The sequence below is a fragment of the Sus scrofa genome, chromosome 4, assembly GCF_054392235.1.
Source record: "Sus scrofa isolate SSC_HxYL_T2T_F1_AM1 chromosome 4, Sscrofa_HxYL_maternal_Yorkshire_Landrace_v2.0, whole genome shotgun sequence".
Lineage (NCBI taxonomy): Eukaryota > Metazoa > Chordata > Mammalia > Artiodactyla > Suidae > Sus > Sus scrofa.
The window spans coordinates 674,057-686,967 of NC_139386.1; the positions used below are offsets into that span (position 1 = coordinate 674,057).

The window sequence follows — 12,911 nt, forward strand, 5'->3', positions numbered from 1 at the left end:
GCCCGCTCCAGCCGCCGGGATCGGGAGCTCGCACAGCCATTCGGGGGTTTACCCGCCGCTCAGTCCTGTCTTATGCTCCTACTGGCTGTGGCGCCTGTCCATCATCCTCTCCGCCGTGCGAACACGCCTTCCCCGCTGGCGCTCATTGGCCACGACCCCCGCCGGCTCCGCCCCAGGTGGCTGCCGGGGTTCCCAGGAGGAGCTTGCGGACTAGTGAGGTGTGGGCAGGACCGGGAGGCGGGGCCCGCGGCTGGAGGTCGGCTAGAAGGGGCCTGGGAGCTGTGTCTGGCTTCAGCCAGACGCGGACCTCTGTGCTGCAGTCCCCGCCCGACCCTTTGGGGCCTTCCAGTCGTGGCCAGTGTTTTCATCCTTGACACTTTGCCCCGGGTACGGGCCTCCAGGCCCAGTCTCGCCCTCCCGAATCCGGAGACCCTCGGCCGTGTCCTTCCTGGGCGAAGCGGGCGGGTCGGGCTCCGACGCTTTGGCGGCGCCCGGAACCCCAGGCTCGCGGCTCCAGTTTCCGGCCGGCGGAGGCGCTCGGCCCCCCGAGGCCACGGAAGCGGGCTCAGGGGGCCGGGCCGAGGTCGGACCGGAGATGGCGCCTCCAGCGGGCGGCGCGGCCGCCTCCTCGGACCCGGGCTCGCCGGCGGTGCTCTTGGCCGTGCACGCCGCGGTGAGGCCGCTGGGCGCGGGGCCGGACGCCGAGGCGCAGCTGCGGAGGCTGCAGCTGAGCGCGGACCCCGAGCGACCGGGGCGCTTCCGGCTGGAGCTGCTGGGCGCGGGACACGGGGCGGTGAGTGGGAGCAGCCGCGGAGCCGCGGGGGCCAGGTCCTTCCGTTCGCCAGCAGCGCCCGGGAGCGGTTTTTTTCCTTGCTTCTGTTTACTCGCCCGTAGACTGGAGGTAACGCTGGTACCTCCCTTCATAGGACGACTGAGGAGGTTTCATAAGATAATACGAGTAAAGGGCTTAGGGCAGTGTCAGTGGTCTACACACGTTACCTCGTGTTCTTTTGATCATCTTGCAGTGTGCGCTGGGGGCGAGGCACTGAGCCCGGACTCTCCCCCTCCTCAGGTAGGTTTGGAGTGGCCCTTGGAGTCAGTTTACTACAACGTCCGAGGCCCCAGCCAGCATGAGCTGCAGCCTCCACCAGGAGGGCCTGGGACCCTCGGCCTGCACTTCACGGATCCGCAGGAAGCTCAGCGGTGGGCAGCCCTGGTCCGCAGTGCCACCATGGAAGGACAGAATGGTCAGTGCCCTGGATCGAAGATTCATTTGATTGGCCAGAGACTGTGTCAGTGCTAGGAGAAAATCGCAGTAGCCCAGTCCCCCAGGCCTGGGTAGGGGACTTAGTGATTAGTGGGAAAGCTAGACACTCCTTACCCACTGCTGAGGTTCTGGGGAGATACCCAGGAGGGAGAAAGTAAAGAGCTGGCGCTTGGGGTCCCAGGCAAGTGCAGAGGGCAGAGCAGGCGGGCCCTCGGGACCTGGGTGAGGAGCTAGACTGTCAGAAGCAATGGGAAGCTATTCAGCAGTAGAGTGACAGCCGCGATTCAAGCTACCTAAGACTGGGTGAGGTCTGAATGTATGTGAGTGCCAACAGGTAGGGCTGGAGAGAAGGAGGATGTTTCCAGCGATGCTTAGGAAACGGACTGGCTGGGTTTCATGGAGGTTTAAAAGATAGAGTTAGTGGTTGAGCCAGGAAGCTGCGAGGACCAGACACTGGAGCTTGTAGCCAGAGGGCCTGTCTGGAGGGCCTGGAGGTGTCAAGTTCTGGAACAGATGGGAGGGAAGGGAGGGAGGTGGATCTGGGCTGGAGCCCAGGCTTGGAAGAGGTAGAGGCTAGGGGTAGAAAAGGTCAACCAAGGTCACTAAGAGAGAGCAAAATGTGACAAGAAGCGGGTCCGGCAGGCACACGGTGCGTCAGGGAGAGTCCACAGATGCATCAGAAGAGCTGTGCGAGGGGTGGGAAGAAGAGCACACGTTGAGGGGAAGTGAGGTCGAGACAACATCATCCGCGGAGGGAGAAGGGCCTTTTTCTTTCATTCATTCACTCGTTCACTCACCAGGCATGTATTCAGCACCACTAAGCACTCTTTTAAGGCCTCAGAGATCAAGTATGAAGCAAACTTTATTTTTTCTTTCTTTTTTAAATTTTTTTCTTTTTAAAAATTTTTTTCTTTTTTGAAGCGAACTTTTTTCTTTTGTTTTCTTTTTTCCGCCACTGTATAGCATGGGGATCAAGTTACTCTTACATGCATACATTTTTTTTCCCCACCCTTTGTTCTGTTGCAATATGAGTATCTAGACATAGTTCTCAATGCTACTCAGCAGGATCTCCTTGAAAATCTTTCTAAGTTGTGTCTGATAACCCGAAGCTCTCGATCCTTCCCACTCCCTCCCCCTCCCGTCGGGCAGCCACAAGTCTATTCTCCAAGTGCATGATTTTCTTTTCTGAGGAGATGTTCATTTGTGCTGGATATTAGATTCCAGTCGTAAGTGATATCATATGGTATTTATCTTTGTCTTTCTGACTCATTTCACTCAGTATGAGAGTCTCTAGTTCCATCCATGTTGCTGCAAATGGCATTATGTCGTTCTTTTTTATGGCTGAGTAGTATTCCATTGTGTATCTATACCACATCTTCCGAATCCAATCGTCTGTCGATGGACATTTGGGTTGTTTCCACGTCCTGGCTATTGTGAATAGTGCTGCAATGAACATGCGGGTGCATGTGTTTCTTTTAAGTAGAGTTTTGTCTGGATAGATGCCCAAGAGTGGGATTGCAGGGTCATATGGAAGTTCTATGTATAGATTTCTAAGGTATCTCCAAACTGTTCTCCATAGTGGCTGTACCAGTTTACATTCCCACCAACAGTGCAGGAGGGTTCCCTTTTCTCCACAGCCCCTCCAGCACTTGTTATCTGTGGACTTATTAATGATGGCCATTCTGACTGGTGTGAGGTGGTATCTCATGGTAGTTTTGATTTGCATTTCTCTTATAATCAGCGATGTTGAGCGTGTTTTCATGTGTTTGCTGGCCATTTGCATGTCTTCCTTGGAGAACAGTCTGTTCAGGTCTTTTGCCCATTTTTCCATTGGTTGATTGGCTTTTTTGCTGTTGGGTTGTGTAAGTTGCTTATATATTCTGGAGATTAAGCCCTTGTCCGTGGCATCGTTTGAAACTATTTTCTCCCCTTCTGTAAGTTGTCTTTTTGTTCTCTTTTTGGTTTCCTGAAGCAAACTCTAAATTCCTGTTCTCTTGGAGCTTACGTTCCTAGAGGAGAGGCAGCCATACACATTCACCAGGCCTGGAGCTGGGTGCTCCTGAGCAGAGACTGCAGCATATGCCCGGGACGGGCACCAGCTGGAGAGGTTTTGTTTGGAGTGACAGCAGCCTGAGGTGTTTCCTGCTGATGGTAGAGCCCAGAGAGACACCAGGGGGAGCCCCCCTCACTCTGGGCTCCTGGTGAGCAGGAGGGGCAGGCTCCTTCTGAGGACCTGCTTTGGTTGTGCTGCGAGGCCAAAGGAGCATCCTGGCTGGCTGAGAGAAGCGGCCTGGCCTCTGTAGAGGAGGGGCGTGGGGGGGGACTGGGCCGCAGAAGGGACCAGAAGGACTCCAGAGCCCAAGGAGAGGCCAAATGCCACTCTGAGCCGGGTCTGCAGGGACCTCTGGGGTTTGCAAGGGCCAAGGCAGAGCCCTGGCATAGGCTGAGGGGAGGGAGGAGACGAGGGTCCTGGGAGGCTGAGGTCAGAGCAGAGGCCTGGGTGAGTACTCAGCTGGCCACTAGATCTCCGGAGACCACCAGCCACCCCACGTCTTCCCTCCTAGGCTTGCCCCCAGCCCTAGGCCCAGATACGTGCCCTGTTTCCCCGCCCAGTCCCCTTGAGGTGCCCACACCCAAGGCCCCCCAACCCAAGGTGCATCTTCCCTGGAGCCCTGGAGACTTGTTGGAGAAAGGTAAAGGCAGGTGGCTGGAGGGGGTTGGGGGGAGCAGCCCACAGGGGGCTGTGATGGCTCCCCCTCTCCCCTTGCAGAAGAGCTGGCAGGGCGCCTGGCTCAGGCCATAGAAAGTGGGGATGAGAAGCGGGCAGCCGAGGCAGCCGCCACCCTGGCCCAGCACCACGCGGCCCTCAGGATCCAGCTGCAGGAGGCCTGCTTCCCGCCTGGCCCCGTCAGGTAAGGCCCGGGACCTCCTCCTCACCCTGTCCTCATGGCCCTCTTGGGTCCCCCATCCTTACCTCGACCTGCATCTCGGCCCAGGCTACAGGTCACGGTTGAAGACGCTGCATCCTCTGCCCATGTCTCGCTGCAGGTCCACCCCCACTGCACCGTCAGGGCCCTCCAGGAGCAGGTGAGCGTGGGGTCTGGGGAGCCCTGCCGGGGGTGGGGGTGCTGGGTGACACGCTGCCACTCTGCCTCAGGTCTTCTCAGAGTTTGGCTTCCCTCCGGCCGTGCAGCGCTGGGTCATTGGGAGGTGCCTGTGTGCCCCTGAGTGCAGCCTTGCTTCCTATGGGGTCCGGAGGGACGGGGACCCGGCCTTTCTCTACCTGCTTTCAGCCCCCCGAGAAGCCCCAGGTTAGTCCTTGGTTGGGGTGAGATGAGGAAGGGGGGTACAGCCTGGCGTGGTCCTGAGCCTCACCCTCTCCACCGCAGGACGCAATCCTCAGCGCCCCCATAAGACGGAGGGGGACCTGGGCCGCCTGTTTCCTCAGTCCTTGGGGCTGCCCCGAGCCCCTCAGCCTGCCAGCTCCAGCCTCCCCACCCCCCTTCAGGTGGGCAGGGGCCCGGGCAGGGTGGGCCCAGGCAGCAGTGGGCACTGACAGGGCAGGGTCAGCAGCAACTCCTCACCTCCCTAGCCCGGCTGGTCCTGCCCTTCCTGCACCTTCATCAACGCCCCGAGCCGACCCGGCTGTGAGATGTGTTCCACCCAGAGGCCCTGGGCTTGGGACACCCTTCCCACAGCCTCCACCCAGCAGGTACCAAGGCAGAGGCAGGGCTGGGGGCTGGGGTGCGGGGCGGGCATGGGGACAGGGTGAAGAGCCAGCAGAGTGACCCATCTCCCGGCCCCCAGGTCACAAGGCGAGAGGACGGCCCGAGGTCCCTGGACCCCCTTCTGAACCTCTCCGGGAACCTGTCCTGACTGCGCCCTGGGACGGCCACGAGCGGGGGAGGAGGCTGTGAGCTGGAGTCATTAAAGGCACTGCTGAGCTGGCTGGGCGCCCCTTCACTGCGCCTTTGTGGAGACCAAGCTGCTGGGGGGATGGAGAGCAGGGGAGGGGGCTCCTCAAGAGCACACCTGGACTCCCTGGCCATTGGCCTTCTGCTGACAGCTCCTCCTTTTCAGCCTGCGCCTGTCCCTTGGGGTCCCCAGCTCCTGCCAGCCCACCTCCTGCCTCCTGCTCAGCTCCTGTCTTCCCCACTCCAGCCCCCACTTCTCTAGGCTTCCCCCCAGGCGGCCCCTTTCATGTCCCCCCCAGGGGACAGGAGAAGCTCAAGTTAAGAGTCCTGAGCCAGGGCCCCAGGGCTACTGCTACGAAAACACTTCCACCACTGCCTGGCTCTGTGGCCTGGACCCACCCCAGCTGCCCATTCCAGGTGGCCTTAGTCTGCCTCCCTAAGCTTGCTCCTCGTCCAGCCACCAGCCGCCAGCCCCGCCTGCCCGCTTGCCCCAGAAGCAGCCCCCACCTCAGGCCAGGCCTCTCCCCTGCTGAAATGTCACCAAGGGGCTCCCTGCTTCCCTCAAGATGAAGGCCAAGTGGTTCGACACAGTGACATTCGCTGGTTACTCCAGCAGGCCCCCGGGCCCCTGCACCTCTGTGAGCGGGCCCTCTCCATTCCAATGGTCGCTGCCACTTCAACTGGTTCTCCACTTTCTGTCGCACATTCAGTGCCGATGGGACTCCCAGCCAGCAGTCTCTGCAGCTCAGTGCTGACCACGCTGCACAGGACACCCCTGGGAGCTCGGAGGGCAAGGTCTCAGTCCCAGGATTCCCTGCAGACCTATCACACAACAGCTCACACGTGTATGTTGAGAAACTTAATTTATTTCCACGATGAGTGCCGAACCATCTGGAGCTAGAACCTTCCGCGCCCCTTTCCCTCTTGTCCCAGAGGAAGGGGGGCTTGGCCAAGAGGGCCAGCCGAGACCTGCACAGGTCCAAGGTGGCTCCTTGGCCTGAGGACCTGACGCGGTCAGGCAGGACAGCAAGCACACAGCAGGCAGGGTCACTTGGGCGGTCGATAGGCCAGTTTCCGGCTCTTGAGGACTGACCACTTATGCCGCTTCATGGCGTAGACGAGGGGCAAAAGCAAGCCCATCATCATCAGCATCTAGAGAGGAAGGAGGCTCAGAGGAGGGAGGCAGGAAGGACCCCAGCCCCTCTCCCAGGCCCTCTGTGCCCTTGGTCCACCCCTTTCACCTTGAGCCCCATGCGTTTGCGATGGTCGTGTTCGGGTTCAGATGCCCAGCGCAGGAAAGTACACACGTCCTTGGCTACCTGGGACATGGTAGCTGGGGTGCCTGGGTGAAGGACAAGTGGTGAGGGCTGCCCCTGAGGCAGCTTTCACAGCATCTTCCTCCACGGAGCAGAGAGAGGTTCAGGAGCCCACAGCTTCCCCACTCGCCCAGCATGTAGATGGCCAGAAGCCGCCTGTGAGCCTCCTCTGACAGACAGTGCCCCAGGCAAGGATGGTGCAGGACCCTTTGGGCCCAAGAACACAGGGGAAGCATCTCTGGCAGCAGGGAAAGTAGGACCCAGCTTGCCCACCCCCAGGGTGGGGGCCTCACCATCGTCAAACTCCAAGACTTCGTTGTAGATGGGCGGGGCCATGGCTATGGCCTGGCCAGGAAAGTAGGGGTTGAAGTAGAGGCCTTCTCGCAGCGACACTCCAGTGGGCGGCTCACAGTAGCCCGTGAGCAGGGAGAAGACGTAGTCCTCACCACCGTGCCTGGGGCCAGAGCAGGGTCTCCTCAGCCCCTGGAAGGAGGTGCACCCCCCCCCCCACCGCCACACACCACGCCGCGGGCAGCCCAGGTACCTAGCTCGCACGATGTAGCTGAGGTCAGGGGGCAGTGCTCCGTTGTTGGCCGCTCGAGCAGCCTCGGGGTTGGGGTATGGTTTGGGGAAGTAGTCAGACAGCTTTCCTGGCCGCATGAACATCTCCCCATCCTCATTGGGGCCGTCTTGAACCTCCACCTGCCACCGAGAAGCCCCATCATGAGCAAGCCTGCTGCCCAGCACAGCAGGAGCCCCAACCCTTGGGTCCTCCACACCCCCAGGTCCCCACCTCCTCAGCCAGGGCCTTAGCTTCCTCCTCGGTGTAGCACACGCCCACCAGGTGGCGGTAGGCCACGTAGTCCATGCTGTGGCAGGAGGAGCACACCTGCTTGTATACCTGGAAACCCCTCCGGATGCTGAAGAGAGGGAACAGGTTAGGAGCGAGCAGGACTCCACCCCACCCACTCCACCCAGACCCCCCCAGCCAGCCACACACCTGGTGTGGTCCAGGGATGAGAGGAGGCCGCGGTGAGACCACGGATAGCTGGGGGCGTGCAGCTCCAGGTCAGTGGCACTCACGGCCGAATGCAGAGCCACGGCCAGCCCTGCACCCCCTGCCGCCAGCATGCCCAACGCGGACAGAATCACTTTCCGCCCCCGGGACAGGCCAGACTTCGACGACAAGGATAACGCCTGCAAGAGCCCCGCTCAGCGCCTGCCAGAACACCACCCGGCCCTGCCTGGGGATCCTACCCTCAACGCCCACCTCTGCCAGCTCATCCAACTCAGCACTGGCCACCTCCCGCGGAACCTCAAAAGCGCATCCTGCGCCACTGCCCTACCCACCCACCCCGCTGCTGACCCCTCGACCGTGACTCGGTCCTGAGAAGGGGATGTGAGGCGCGCGTTCTTGGATCCTGGGCCGGGAGTCGGGGTACAGTGAGCAAGGGTGCTGGGGCAGGCCAAGGTCAGAAGCAGATGGCCGAGGTCAGGCTGAGGTCACTTCAGGACGCGGGCCCAGTCTGGAAGGCCGGGACCGGAGCAGGCCCGGCGCGCCCCCCGGGGGAAGCCCCATCACCGAGCCGGCGGCAAGCCCGCCCCGCCGTCCCACGCGCGGCACCAGGCACCGGCGCTGCTCGGAGGGGTGGTTGCCGACCCTGCTCCCAAGCGCCCAGGGTCTGCAGACAGCGAGGGCCCGGTAGGGCGGGGGCCAGGTGCAGAGGCCGCTCCTCCGCCGTCTGGCCCGCGCCCGGAGGCTCCCCGCGGTGACCTTCACGGGGCTGCGGGGCGCGCGGCGGCCGTCAGGGCCAGCGCTCACCTGAGGTGTCCGCAGTGGGAGTTGCCCGGGCCGCGGGCCGCATAGTAGACCCCGCGCCCGCGCGCCCGGCAGCCCCGCACCCCGCGGGCCCAGCACCGCCCCGCGAAGGGAAGCCGCCGCTGCCGCCGACATCTTGGCCCTCTGCGGCGAGGCCGCCGCTCCCGTCGCCCTCTGCGGCGCCGAAACCGCCTAAGCCTCGCGAGAGCCGAGGAGCGCGGGGCGGGGCGGGGCGGGGCTCTGCCTGGCGGGGCAGCCCACCGCCTCGCGGCGCTTCTGCTGTCGTGGAAACCAGTGTCGCGTTTCCCTGTTGCCGTGACAACGCCCAAGGACCCTGGTTTCCTAGTCCTGCCCGTGGTCTCACAGGCTGCGCCCCCCAAGGCCCCCAATCCGGAATCCACCGAATCTTCGAAGCCATCGCAGGCTTTGGTCCTGCAGTAAAATTTGGCGCGGTGGCTGAACACTCTCACTGCAAAGAATTGTCGTTATTTAACCGGTTTCAGGATCTTCTGGAAGGCCCCAGTCAAGCTGTCTCGGCTTTTGCCCCTGGCTATTAGCCTATTCCTTGAGGCTATTTGTTGAAGGCGATTACAGACAAGTGTAATTTTTTTTTTTTTTTTTTGGTCTTTTTGCCATTTCTTTGGGCCGCTCCCGCGGCATATGGAGGTTCCCAGGCTAGGGGTCGAATAGGAGCTGTAGCCACCCGCCTACGCCAGAGCCACAGCAACGAGGGATCCGAGCCACGTCTGCAACCTACACCACAGCTCACGGCAACGCCGGATCGTTAACCCACTGAGCAAGGGCAGGGACCGAACCCGCAACCTCATGGTTCCTAGTCGGATTCGTTAACCACTGCACCACGACGGGAACTCCAGACAAGTGTAATTTCAAACTGCCCGAGGCGATGGATAACAGCTGGGGTTAGCCAAAAATGGTTCACCAAAAACATCAGCGACAAAAAAGGATAAACCCAAAAGCAAATGGGAGTTCCCACTGTGGTTCAGCAGAAATGAATCCTACTGGTATCCATGAGAATGAGGATTCCATCCCTGGCCTTGTTCACTGGGTGGGGAATCCAGTGTTGCTGTGAAGCTATGGTGTAGCTCACAGATGAGGCTTGGATCCTGTGTTGCTGTGGCTGTGGCATAGGCCAGCAGCTGTAGTTCTGATTCCATCCCTAGCCTGGGAACCTCCAGATGCCGCAGGTGCGGGCCTCCCCCCCCAAAAAAATAAAACCACTTATAAGGAGGAACTAGGGGACTTTCTGTTGTGGCTCAGCAGTAACAAACCTGACTAGTATCCATGAGTTCAATCCCTTGCCTCACTCAGTGGGTTAAGGATCTGGTGTTGCCACAAGCTGCAGTGTAAGTCACAGATGCTGCTGGGATCCAGGGTTGCTGTGGCTGTGACATAGGCTGGCAGCTGCAGCTCAGAGTTCCTATTCAACCCCTAGCCTTGGAATTTCCACATGCTGCAGGTGTGTTGAAAGAAAGAAAGGGAGGAAGGGAAGGAATGAAGGAGGAATTAAGAGAGTTCCCCAGTGGCTTAGTGGGTTAAGGACACGGTCTTGCCACTGCTAAAGCTCTGGTTACTGCTGTGGTGGCTTATGGGTTTGATCCCCAGCCTAGGAACTTCTGCATGCCATGAGTGTGGGAAAAAAAAAAAAAAAGGCAGAAGAAGAACTGGGGAACACAAATCCACAAGTCCATGGGGGCGTTGAAAAGCTCTACCTATTTCTGGAATATAGACAGTCACAAGCATCAGTAGGGCTGTGCGTATACTCATGAAAGACCTGAAAATGCCCCAAGTGCTCACTCCTGGCTGTTCCTGAGGTTGTGCACATGGTGGTAGTGAAATTTAGGGCAGAGTTGTAAACTGCTTGGCTGAATTCTGAAAGTATGTCCCACATATACACAAAGCCACTTAATGACTGGGAGATTTCTTGGTTCCAGGCACTTAAGGAAATTTCTGTCTAATCATTAACTAACCACTAAGCTAACCAGGTAGAGACTTCAGTGGCTACCCATGACAAATAATAGACTTGGCAGAATTAGTTCTGAAGATACTAATAGGATTTCCATAGTAAGCAACAGTAACAAAACCTGGATTCTGTAGCTGCAGATATAGAATTGTCATTGTATCATTTAAATTGTCTAGTTTTCAGCAAAAAAAAAAAAAATAATAATAATCGTGCAAAGAAATAAGAATAAATAGGGGAAAAAGAAGCAATCAACAGGAACTACACGTGGGGAAGGGTAACTATTTAAATATGGTCCAAGAGCTAAGGAAACAATCCTATCTAAACAACTAAAGGAAAGTATGAGAATAATGCCTCATCAAATAGAGAATGTCAGGAGTTCCCTGGTGGTACAGCTGGTTAAGGATCTGACGTTGTCACTGCCGTAGCTGGTCGATACTGTGTCACAGGTTCCATCCCTAGCAAAAATCCTCCACAAAACATTAGCAAACTCAACCCAATGCTTACAAAATGCTGTACATCTTTTTTCCGGGCGGAACTTATCTTAGGAAGGTAAAGTTATATCAGTCAATGTAAACATCCCTCAATGCAAAAGAGTCAATCAATACGACAGAATATTAATAAAGGGAAGGGGACAACGTGATCGTTACAGTGGACAGCGAAGAAAGCATTTGATAAAACCCAACCCATTTCCCACAAAGGGGCCTTCAAGGTTTTTCGGGCCATGCCCATGGCATGTGGAACTTCCAGGCCAGGGATTGAACCCCGGCCACAGCAGCGACCTGAGCTGCTGCGGTGATGCCTGGTCCTTAACCTGCTGAGCCACAAAGGAACTCCAAGGAGTTTCGATTTTATCCTGGAGGCAACGGGCATCCTCTGAAGAGAAACAGGTGGACCCCAGGTCTGGGATTGGAGCAGGCACCAGGAGAGGAGGTAGATGCAGGGCGGGAGAGGTTCAGACTGGGAAGGGATGACTTAGAGGTGACGTTGGCAGTCAGGAGGTGAGGGAACCAGATGTGGCCTCAGAAGAGGGGCTGGAATGGGAGACAGAGCCCAAGTGTGGGCGTACAGGCTGCTGGAATCTGCAGAGCAGGTCCCAGACCAGGGCGCCCAGAACAGCCTGGAGCCCCCAGCCTTGAAGCCCCAGGTGGAATGGGGAGCTTGGCAAAGGGGACCCTTTCCCCAGTAGGGGGAACCTGGGCCACCCAGGGGAACTGTGGGAGGGCGTCTGCAGAGGGCCTGGGTGGGGGGAGGCGGCTGAGTCCTAAGGTGGGTCAAGGGTGGCCCGCCTGGCTTGGGACTTCCCCAGCCTCACCCGTCACAAGCCCCTGTGGAAGCCAACAGGTCTGCCCCCTGGAGCTCCTTCCTGGACCTCTGGAAGGGCTCCTTCTGATTCTTTCTTTCTTTCTTTCTTTCGAAAAGTACATATGTATGTTGTCAGGTCCCCGGCTCTGTGCTGGAAAAGAGGCAGCACGGAGGGCAAGCCCCCGTCCCACAGAGCTTCGCTTCCGGGGTGTGGGAGGCGAGCGGCAAGGCCGGGAGCCCTTACACCAGGCACCGATTCAGCATGATACCCACGTGCTTTAAACCCACCCAGCTGGCAACTGCCTGCGTGCCTGGATGAGCTGGGCTCAGCCCCGTTTCCTCTCGTGAACCTAACCGGAGCGTGAGAAAACGCCAAAAACCACGGCTTAAACATGGTAGAAATCTGTTCCTCTCTCTCCTAAATGAAGCCGGTTTGGCAGGGATGGCTTTGGAAGGTCCGGGAGCCCTCCTCCTCGCAGGCGCGCCTCCCATTCCAATTCCCAGGGCAGGAGAGAGAAGCCGGGCCGTCCTGCGTGAGGTGTGCGTGCCAATCACCCCGAACCACCTGCTCCCGTCTTCCACTGGCTGCAGTCCGGTGGGGCGGCCTGTGCTTCTGTCGAAATCAGGGTTTCGACCAGGGAGTAGGGCTGCTGAGGACCAGTAGGTAGCAGACACCCTCGGAGCAGAGCCTGTGGGGCGCGACACGCGTCTTGTCCGCTGATCTCCGTCCTTACAGCCTCAGAGTTTCTGTTTTGAATGTACTGCATTTGTGTCAGCAATGAAATTCATGGCAGAAATCCTGTTTCCCAACAAATCCCTTGTGTGTACAGGATTCTGCACGGGTAGGCTCAAAACCAATGATCTTACAGCTTTTTGTCCCCTTTTGTATGTTTCAGGATATAACGTATTTCCACGATTTGTTTTAAGTGGCTGCCTATGTCCTGTTAAAAGTGGCTAGCTGAAAACCAGCTATAATGAAAAAAATTAAAAAAGGCTGACTGAGGAGTTCCTGTCATGGTGCAGCAGTAATGAACCTGACTAGGATCCATGAGGATACAGGTTCGACCCCTGACCTTGCTCAGTGAGTTAAAGATCTGGCGTCGCTGTGGCTGTGGTCTAGGCTGGCAGCTGCAGCTCCGATTGGACCCCTAGCCTGGGACTTTCCATATGCCATGGGTATGGCCCTAAAAAACAAAAAGCCAAAATAACAAACAAACAAACAAACAAAAAGGCTTACTGAGCCCAGAGCCTGGCTAGTGTCTGAAAGGGAATTTGTATTTGATCTCAATCCACAAAGACAGACAGCAGGAGA

The 12,911-nt window shown here is 58.2% G+C and overlaps 2 protein-coding genes across 20 annotated transcripts; one reads left to right on the plus strand and one right to left on the minus strand.

Moving 5' to 3' along the window:
* The first annotated feature begins 582 nt into the window (after positions 1–582).
* Positions 583–5,216, plus strand: SHARPIN (SHANK associated RH domain interactor). 19 transcript variants are annotated; one of them, XM_003125446.7, is made up of 9 exons: positions 583–793; positions 1,073–1,247; positions 3,832–3,960; positions 4,038–4,179; positions 4,264–4,354; positions 4,425–4,578; positions 4,657–4,775; positions 4,860–4,979; positions 5,075–5,216. In XM_003125446.7, the coding sequence occupies exons 1-9, from the start codon at positions 596–598 to the stop codon at positions 5,141–5,143; spliced, it is 1,197 nt and encodes a 398-aa protein (XP_003125494.4). In that variant the 5' UTR covers positions 583–595; the 3' UTR covers positions 5,144–5,216. The 19 variants fall into 19 exon arrangements, 16 of the variants coding, with proteins under 16 accessions (XP_003125494.4, XP_005655372.2, XP_013843476.2 ...); XM_005655315.4 differs by having other exon boundaries at positions 4,461–4,578; XM_013988022.3 differs by having other exon boundaries at positions 4,316–4,354.
* Positions 5,217–6,029: 813 nt separating this feature from the next.
* Positions 6,030–8,473, minus strand: CYC1 (cytochrome c1). Its single transcript, XM_003125443.7, has 7 exons — positions 8,320–8,473; positions 7,498–7,694; positions 7,291–7,417; positions 7,042–7,199; positions 6,791–6,951; positions 6,423–6,523; positions 6,030–6,333 (listed from the first exon to the last, which is right to left on the minus strand). The coding sequence occupies exons 1-7, from the start codon at positions 8,449–8,451 to the stop codon at positions 6,229–6,231; spliced, it is 981 nt and encodes a 326-aa protein (XP_003125491.1). The 5' UTR covers positions 8,452–8,473; the 3' UTR covers positions 6,030–6,228.
* Between the last annotated feature and the right edge of the window lie 4,438 nt (positions 8,474–12,911).